The 10,145-nt window shown below is 36.0% G+C and overlaps 1 protein-coding gene across 1 annotated transcript; it reads right to left on the reverse strand.

The window, feature by feature from the left end:
- Positions 1 to 1,993: 1,993 nt before the first annotated feature.
- Positions 1,994 to 7,828, reverse strand: LOC114711272 (phospholipid:diacylglycerol acyltransferase 1). The gene is made up of 7 exons (XM_028895639.1): positions 6,915 to 7,828; positions 5,610 to 5,832; positions 5,192 to 5,475; positions 4,320 to 4,644; positions 3,218 to 3,477; positions 2,639 to 3,124; positions 1,994 to 2,323 (listed from the first exon to the last, which is right to left on the reverse strand). The coding sequence occupies exons 1-6, from the start codon at positions 7,352 to 7,354 to the stop codon at positions 2,647 to 2,649; spliced, it is 2,010 nt and encodes a 669-aa protein (XP_028751472.1). The 5' UTR covers positions 7,355 to 7,828; the 3' UTR covers positions 1,994 to 2,323; positions 2,639 to 2,646.
- Positions 7,829 to 10,145: the final 2,317 nt, after the last annotated feature.

The following is a 10,145-nucleotide window of genomic DNA, read 5'->3' on the forward strand; positions in this document are numbered from 1 at the left end:
TCTCTCTAGCATTGTGAAATATTTTTTGACATATCCAGCATCTCAAAATATTTTTTTAGATAAATATTTTGAAGTATTGAATATATTACAAAATATTTTGGAAATACTTTTGTATTTGAAAAAATATTTCGGGATACTAGATACACCTTAGCCCTTACAAAAATAAATAATTACATAATTAGATATATGGTTTACTTCTATTTCTGAGCAATTTTATGGGAGTTGGGGGGAATCAAGATTTTTTTTAAAGGGTTAATATAATTTTTGATTCCTTAAGTTTATCTTCATTTTGTTTTTAGTTCCTCAAGTTTTAAACCATAGGTTTTTGGTCTCTCAAGAGACAAAATAGTCTAATTTTTTATTGGATTACAGAGATTAATATTTTGAATGAAATAAAACTTAAAGGATAAAAACCTATGATTTGAAACTTGAAGGATCAAAATTAAAATAAGAGTAAATTTGAGAGATTAAAAATTATATGAATCTTTTTTTTTTAAACGAAAAATAGAGGGAAGGTCAGAATATTCAACATTCTGGTGAGGCATACAGGTGGGTGGTGGTTAATGCACAACCTAGGTAGGCCAAATTAAAGTAACGTCCGACCAGCGGGATTAGTCAAACAATGCTTTACAGCCTGAAACATAAGACAGCCGGATTGAGGACTGACCCCGCAGCTACGGTAATTAAAATGGGTCAGCCGTGGGTGCTCCCAAGTGATTAGGGCTTAGTTCAAGTCTTGTGCTAAAAAAATCATTACTTCCTCCATTTGAAAATAAAAATATATCTCTTACTTATTTATTATTTTTAATTAATTTTAACTGATTCTTTGTTATATGTAAGTCAGTTATTTGAAAATTATAATAAACACTAGATGGAGTATTAATCAATATTAGATAAACCCAAAATGCCTTACATTTTTAAATATGTTACTTCATTAAAAAAAATCTCTATAATTTTATTCTTAATACATATGACGCTTTTAATTGCTTCCTACATATTAAAATTTAAAAAGTGATTAAAAGTAACGAATTACACATTCTTATTTGTATTATAAGATCCATATAACTAATTTGCAAAGATACAAAATTAAGTTAATTATTTGTTAAAAATGCATTATTTTTCTAAAATACTCTTCCAGTCCTAAATATAAGACATATTTTATAGGGTAATTTATATTATAAAATGGTCTTATATTTAGAATCGGAAGAAATCCTTTCCAATTATGCATTAGAACAATTCTCTTAACATATGCAATCAATATGGATAATTTGAGTTATTCAATTGGCTTTTTAAGGAATTTTCCCAAGATACTGTGTGTGCATGTTAAAATACTCGATCATATATTAGAATTAATAAATCACCAAACTGATTAAAATAATTATATAATAATTATCCATTCATTATTTAACACTGAAAATTAAACTCATTCATTTAATTATAATAGCTTTGGAGGGTCGTAATTTATTTTCAAAAAATGAACCTCACATATAGGCCATTTCAAGTCAGTTATGCAGCTTTACATTGTGAGAGTTTTGGCAAAATATGTAGCGAAACCAGCCAAGCCAATTGGTGATTGTGTGTACACACACATACAGTAACCAAGTTGCAATGTTCAACCCAAATTGTGCGCACGCGCGCGCGTGTAAAGGCAAACCATAATCGTAAGATGCTCTTTGTTTTGATTTTATGATGGATCTAGTTTCAGAAAGCATTGTTACCGACAAATGCCAAAGCAATAGGCAAACTGAAAATCCTCGCGCGTCCGACCATACACGTACCCTTTTGTTAAACATGAATTAGGTTTAATTTCTCTCCTCTCAATTATTTATCATTCTCCTTTCAATTTCGATCCTAGCACTTACGGCCTAATCTGTCCGTATACCATTTATGGCACAAGCCACTCTTATCAGTAAATGGTACAATCAATCATCAAACTCCGTTTAATATGCGCGAAAAGTTGTCTAGTGATTTCAACAAGAGGCTCGTGCAAAAATTTTAAACAATACGGTTGAATTGATATATATATATATATATATATATATTTACAAGTGATCATGCTAAGTAATTGAAATTAATCACTAAGGTTATACATTTCATCATAAAAAATATTACCCACATCAATTTAAGACCAAAAGAACGCGACGCCCAACATTTGATTAGAAACGAACAATTTCGTTTAACAGACTCAGCATATGCACTCCCCGAGGCTAAGGATTAAGGCTACATTTATAATCACCATCATCCTTAACCCCCTCCGACACATGCGGCCACAAAATCGTCATCTCTCAGCACATGGGAGAACCAGGCAGGGTTCAAGCTGATCCTGAAATTAAGCATGAGACAGCAATTTAGTCAGAATAGACGCACATATCCAACCATTTCGCATAAATGCAGAAGATTATTCAATGTCCTTTTATGTAACTATCATGCCAAAAATCTTGTCCAAAGTTTCAAAGTCAAATGAAGGTCTGTTTAGTTTAAAGTAGCCATAAAGCAGCATGCAATACTAGTAGTTTAGAACCGTTGATATCATATCCTCTTCTTAAAATATAAAAGCTCTATAAACCATCTCACTTAAGATAGGGCATAGAAATTGAAGGAAGTTCTGACTTCTGATCTAACAAGGAGGAAGACTAACCATGTAAGCTAGAGCTTCAAGTTTATCTTTTCAGACCATTTGAAAATATCAGAGTACACCCTATCTCCATTTAAGTCCTTGCCAGTACCTCCTGCTGCTACTCTAATAATATCTTCAATCACCGCAAAATTCCCCAAAATATCAACGTGTGCACCACTCTGGGTTCCCCTGCCCTCTAAAAGATTGGCTGGAGGGGCATGCCTATACTCCCTTATGTAAGTAGGGCTTCCTGAAGGATTGAAACGGGTTATTCCTCGCCAACCTTTCGCACACATGAAGCCAGCACTTAAAACTGGAACAGTTTCATCTCCATCAGCCGAATAAACTCCACCTTCTAGACAAGAGTCCTCATCATTTGCTGACGAGTCAATCTGAAAAGGAATGTAGCACTCAGATGGAGGGGTTAACTTGTAAACATATGCTCTCTCTGTAGGTATCCCCACACCGTATATCGAGTAGATTTCCATATCTGGAGCATTTGGTAATCTGTAGAAGCAAAGAAGAAAGACTAAGAATACCCACCACTAATAGAAATAATTGAAATGATGAATCTTCAAAGATAGCCGTAAAGAAGCTCACGTTGTTTCTAAGGGATTAGACCAATATTTGTAATGTTTGTATTTAGGATCATCCAAGTTGTCGGCAATCCCATGTGAAAAATGAGCATCTCCACGCTTCATCATCTTGGGAGCAACATAATGAAGTAGATCTAAAATTGAACTAGCCGTGTAAGCTTTGTAATCTGCCACCGCATTGATTCCCTCCACTCCCATTTCCTGGTACTCCGACCAGATGGCGCACTTGGATTTATTTTCAGGCTTCCTACCCTTAGGTTTAACCTGTCAATTGAAACCAAGGATAGAAAATGAGAAACTGTTATTTTTCAAAGCAATTAATGCCAAGTGCCTGCAAGTGCCCACATTATTAAAATATCAGGAGACAGGCAGAAAAGAAATTTGAGAGAAGGGTTGAAGTTTTTTGCTTAAAAACATGTTAAACTTCAGGGTCAATGATTGTTGACCATTTTGCATGCCTGACTAAGATGATATGAACTTAGAAAATGGTAGGTGTTGAAGGTTAGTAGGCGCAATGGAAATGGTTGACAGTGTCGAGGTCTCTATATTTTCAATATTGATATTACACAAGATATATACAAGGGCTGGTATGCCAGTAAAGAAATGTAAATAAATGGTGATTAATTTAAATCAAGTAGCTGATTCGTCAGAGTGTTTCAAATATGATCCAATGGTCATCTCTCTGAATCTAAATCTGATTCTTCGTAGATTTGTGGAGCGGATAGTTCCTTGATAGGTTTTGCTATTACATTTATATGTTCGAATGCAGATGTACAAACAGGAAGCTCTATCATTTCGCACAAATGTGAGAGAGACAGAAATTACGAAAAGCATTAGCAAATAGCAACATGATGGTGATCGCCCTGAAACAAAGCCTCATGATACCATCTAAGCATGTTTAATAATCTGAAGTCAAAATAGCTGCTGTTGTGAAAATGGATACCGGGGAAGAAGTTGGTTTATGCACAAATTCACTTTGAACACTATATTATTCAAATAATGAAAATCAATGGGCAGGAAAAAAACAAAAACAAAATAAAAAACATGAGCTACAGAGATTCTGAACAAATTCTAACTTTTTATATGTTTGGAATTTGGAATATTACCCTAAAATCCATCCTCTCAAGCCTAGAGGAATGTAACTCAGCTGCATCTTTCCCAAATGATATAAGTCTTCCATAATTCACGTTTTTGATGAGCTTAAAACTCTCCTTCCCATTGTGAAATGCATGATGAGTATCATTGTTCTTCTGCTTCTTTGCATTGCAGTTATATTGTCCTTCAGGTGACCGATCAAGGCCCCCCCATATGGTGTCTCCACCTTTTGGTATCATTGACATGGTTGAATCCCATGTTCGAGTCATCTGCATTATATGTTGTAAAGTTTGAAGACCAAAAACATCCTTGTCTAAAATACCAGGTGCAATTGTCCTGTATATAGAATAGCAGCTCATTAATTGTGCAAAACATGATGGAAAATAGCAAGGCTTGTTTTAGAATTTTAGTACCGAGGAATCTATTATAGGCATTCTGGCAAATGAGACATTTGACATGAATTTTATTGGTTTTTAAAGTACTTTCAAAATTGATATCAGTGTCTGATACTAATGCTTGTTAAAATAATACTGATGAAAACTTGAAACTATTTAAGTGGCTTCCAAAGAGACACTTGATTAAGGATGTAGCCGGCAAATAATGTATTTAACAACTCGTTTTACCAAAAGGGATAGACTAGAGTCCAATATACATGTCTAGAAATGGTTGAGGTTCTTAACTTTTTTCAGTCTTTTTTCATGATAAGAGGACAGAAACCCAATTTATTGCGATTAGTTTTTCCTCATTAACAGGTTTTCTTGAACAGTTCTTACATATTAATTAAAACGCCAATCTAATTTCGATATGTAGTATAAAAATTCCGATCAATTAAATTCAAATATAAAGGATAAAACAATATAGTGGCTAGAGGTAAGACGAGAACCTGGCTACAGCAATATCCCTGGCTTCTATAGAGAAAAGGCCGGCAACTGATTTTGGAACACCAAGAAAGGGTCCGCCAATGTTCATGACTGCTTTTATATGCTTTGCACACCAATTTGAACCGCCCCCACCACCCATTGGTGCAGGTGACTCAACCCATTTCATAAAATGAAGAAAATAAAGAACCCCCATTGAGTGGGGAATAACAACCACCTTATTACCGCCATTCGTAGCCACCATGAGTTCTATATTACTTTTCATTCTGCTCAAAGTTTGGTCTCTTACCTATTCAAATCAAGCAGGGAATTAAAAAGCTCATCTGAGGGTTTACTGCACATTTATGCAGCAAGAAAACCAGAGAAAGAAGAAGATCTTCAAAGCCATACGCATAAAAAAGGTTGGTGTAACTAAAGAATTACCTCTGTATTTTGAAATGAGATTCTCCAATCATACGAGGCCATATACATGTTTTTCTCCTCATAACCAATGTGGGCTAAATTGGCAATTAGAACAGCCCAGACAAAATAACCAGGTGCAAAATAATCAGCTGCTACTAGTCCAGATACAGGCCTCACTCTTATGCCAGGACGGTCTAGTCCTGTTTCATTATCTAGGGTCATGTGCTCCACCCAGCATAATGGTCTGCCACAAAAAAAAAAAAAAAATACAGCATTGTTGATATATTTTGAGTCTCATTAAACAGTGATGAAACAAAGGAAGCTGGTGGAAATTTTATTCACTACAGTGATACAGCACGCTTAAATTTAAATATACTCCCCAAGGGTTTCGGACAACAGGGTTCTGAAGAAATATATGAAGTACATAAATATAATTGTAAAGTTCTTTCTTAGGGGATCTTGGTCAAACTGAGATTGGAAGTCAGATGCTAAGAAGACGACTTCAGTACTACTAAACGAAGGCTCATTGGTATAACTTTATATTCCTAACAAGTATAACCAAGGAAGTGCCTAGTATTGTAATTCAAAAAATGAATGAGCAATAAGGTGACAATAAATTCTTCTAGGAAGGAAAAGAAAAGAGGGAAATTGCTCTTGAAAGGGCTTTCAAGCCATTAGGTCCAAAATTTTTGTCAAGTGGGCTGCAAATTTCAAATAAATCGGTTGCAAACTTTGGACCACTAGGTGGGAAGCTCAAGAGTTCAGCATTTCCCAGAAAACAAATTAGTGACTATATCCTACCGTCTCTTCTTTGCTTACTGACAACTTACAAACATTTATTACCAAAAGTATTGGCAGATTGAAGCAACATGCCATCCAAAAATATTAGAGCAAGTTTCATTCGTCAATGATTTCATGGATGGTGAGCTTCAACCTAATACAAGGTTGAGTCTTCTGGCCACTTGAATTTTGTTTGTGATTTTTCAGTTCTGAAAGCAGATGTCAAAATTTTCCATATATGCTCTCCGCAGAACTTTACAGGGTTACTTCTCTTTCTCACAGAGAGAAAAACTTTGTAAGCTGATAAAATCTGCTAGCGTATTTAAGTCACAAGAAGTTTACTTCAATAAATGCAATTCTCCTTCTGACTCTGGTAAACGGTTCCTTAATATAACTGAGAATTTAGACAACGTCACGCAATAATGATTAATCTCTAGTGCAATCGGCTACTTTTGCCTTCCGATCAAGAAATACAAACTATACCTAGCTTTTCGCATATGGATGCCACCCCTGTAAGTAAGATGGGAAATCAGAAAAGGGCATTACCTCTTGTACAGTCCTCCAAAAGTGCCGCCCCACATCCTCTTCCTGAACAATCCTTCCGCACACTGACGGCCCTCCCAGAGTTCGAGTCCACTGGTCACAATGCCGGGCACAAACACCACGGGGTGCTTCGCCGTCAAACCCTGCTTCATCAATTTCACACCCGGTGGATCCGGCAATGGCCCTCCAATTGCCTCCGCCACGTACTGAGGAAATGACGCCGGCATTGTATTGTACAAGAGCAGCAAAAACCACCACGTTGAACATATAAACCCTATTACCCAACAACAGCTATCCACACACGACCAATTTCTTATCTTCTCGTCTTTTCGCTTCCTCTTCACATTCTCCTCCTTCACCTTACCATCAAGTTTGTCAAACTTATGCTCTGAATCAGAAGGCGCGTAAGCAACGGCGGCTTTCCTGCGTCTTAGGAATGACATTCTAAAATAATCTAGAAGTAACCAGAAGGTGTTTAGGTACAAAAGGAAAACAAAATGAGAATTTGAAGAACGAAGCTTGAAATGTTCCGCTAGTTTATATTACTCATCAATGAAGATCTGGCTTAAAACCAGAAAATAAACAAACAGTTAAACGCGGAATGAGTGAAAGTAAGCTGGAATTGCCCTGGCGTCTCTGGCAGTTGGAAATTGGCCGTTTTTGGAGTCTCAGGCTACGAGCTGCAGGGGTAACTAAAGTATGATTTATGACACCTTAGCTGGGAGCCGTGAACCACTCCTCGTCGGAATAATAACCGTCAAACTGACCGGAGAGGATCGTTCGCCGGCGAGGAGAGGCGGAAGCAGCAAAGAAAGCATGCACAGAGGCCAGAGGCGGTCCCATATTTGTTGAGACTCCAACGCGCTCAGATGCTACAGCGGGTCCCACAGAGAGGTAAGGAACTTCAATTTAGACACGTGGCAGAACGTTCAGGCTTTCTACATTGTTCCTGACTGACCTGCGGAATTGAGAATCAGCGAGCTGCTTGAGAGAAACAAAATCCAAACCATATGGGAAGACTTTAATATATAGAAAGATAGGAGTAATATTATACGTCATGCATTTCATCAGTCGGTTAAAAAAAGTAAATATAAATTTTACAGTGGTCAAATGAGAAATGAACAGAACGAAAGCAAGAGGAATCTGGGCGTCCGTGACCAGCGGAAAGGATTGTAGGAGGAGGGTCTGGACGTTAACGGGAAGACGAAAGGCGAATTGACGTAGGAGGAAGAATGGGGACCATCGGACGGGGGGTGACGTAATCCATGTGGACAAACACGAGGTATGTGTCTCGCATTTTGTTTCGTTTTTGGCCTGCAACGGTTGAGAAGCCTCGGCCTCGCCTGAGTTTTGACATTACCATCCCTTGGATTATTCACGCATCGTACAAGAACTAGTTATTTATTTATGAAAATTAATTATTAACTGTTATGAATATCCTCCTCTGCGTGTACTCACAGACAGTTTTTTTTTTTTCCCATTCTTGATATAAAGGAAAAGGTGGGGATGGACATTAATTGGCAAATAGTTTGTATGGCTGATGAGGTAATTATCCTCAATCTTAGCTACTATAAATCATTTTATTAAATTTCTTGTATAATTATACAATTTTATTTCTAATTTATTATTTTGTAAACTGTTTTTTTTAAATATGTGTTAAATTAGATATGATTTAAGATAATGTTTTGTAAACCACAAGAACTAACACAGTCACTACTTAGCTGGGTTCTTTAAACATTTACTTGAATGTTCGATTCCTACCGATGTGTATAAAAAGAATTTCATGGCCACCATTAAAGCCCATTTTAAAAGTTCATGATAAGTAGATATCCTAAACTCAGCTGAAAAAAAGATAATGTTTTATAAATAGAATAATAAAAGATTAAGAAATGTGTTTCTTTTATCAGAATGTTGTTTTTAGTGAAGATATTAATTGTGAAAGATTAAATAAATGGGAACAAACTGTAAAATTAATGAAAAGGATATGAAGAAGAAAAATATTAAAACAAATATTTCAGCCATACAAATTTATGCTAGTATGATTCTCACTGAAATAGCAGCAGAAAAATAACTCGCTTTCCAACGGAATTTTTTTCTTAAAAAAATATTTTTATGCAGGCTAGATGGATCTCAACCAATTGATAATGAATAAGAATACATGTTGCTTTCAATTTTGTCATCCTTATTTCTTCAGTTACTTTCTTTGTTACGGTTCGGGTTGCCTGTATTTGTTTTGTTTTGGAGCTTTGTTGAAACTTTGTAACTGTCCTGCTGAGTAATACATGTTTGTTGGCAAAAAAAAAAGAATACGAAATTGTGGCCAAAAAAAACAATTCACTATGAAATTAAAAAAGCAGGGGCACAATTCTGCGGAGCATGGATAAAGGAAAAGGCAAGGTAAGCGCGCCACCAGACTCTGAAATTGATGACGACGGCTTGTTTGATCCTGCGGCTGGCTGACAGCCACCAAATAGCCTTGATGTGTTCGTGGCTTGGAAGTACCGTACCCTTTAAAGAAAAAAAAGGGTTCCCATCCAATGCTCATCACCTGATGAGCAATCTGGACCGTTCAAATTTAATTTGGACGGTTCAGATTTAATATTATTAAATAATTATTTTAAAATAGAAAAAATTATATTTTTAAAAAATGATAGTTATGAAATTATTTTTTATTTTTCTTATGCCTATTAAAATAATTATTTTTATAAAAATAAAAATAAATCTGGACCGTCCAGATCAGATCTGGACGGTCCAGATGGGTGATGAGCATTGGGTGCTCATCACCTGATGAGCACCCAATGCAAATCCGAAAAAAAATCACAGCGCTCGTTCCAATATAGAATTATCTAGTTTCATACCCACGTCACCATGTAGCGTCGACGCATGAGACGAAATGGTAGGAGAGTGGCATGTCTCTGTGGAAGAAACCTATTTAAACCCAGATGAAATAAAATTGGCAAATTTAATAAATATGAGTTTCTGGGGCACCTGAAATGTGAATCAGTATTTCTAATGTCCACACAGAGTCCAATCATATAGACGGAGTTAAATTTTGTTATACAGCAAGTATGCCTTGAAGAGAGGAGGAGAAAACAGAAAGAAAGGAGAGTGTGGAGAGTTCTTCTGTGTTAAATGTTTTCACCCCATGTATGCCTCATTCTTTTATTCAGTTTTTTCAAGAAAAAACTGAATATAAACCTTAAAACCGTTGCCTCCAAAAAAACAAAAAACAAA

Source organism: Neltuma alba, unplaced genomic scaffold (assembly GCF_004799145.2).
Source record: "Neltuma alba isolate B1F8T4 unplaced genomic scaffold, ASM479914v2 tig00011287_pilon, whole genome shotgun sequence".
NCBI lineage: Eukaryota > Viridiplantae > Streptophyta > Magnoliopsida > Fabales > Fabaceae > Neltuma > Neltuma alba.

Coding starts and splice junctions, on each gene's coding strand:
- LOC114711272 (XM_028895639.1), bottom strand. CDS start 7,354: ATGTCATTCCTAAGACGCAGGAAAGCCGCCGTTGCTTACGCGCCTTCT. Junction 3,478..4,319: donor TTGAGAGGATGGATTTTAGG/GTAATATTCCAA, acceptor TTCAATTGACAG/GTTAAACCTAAGGGTAGGAA. Junction 3,125..3,217: donor TCTAATCCCTTAGAAACAAC/GTGAGCTTCTTT, acceptor TTGCTTCTACAG/ATTACCAAATGCTCCAGATA.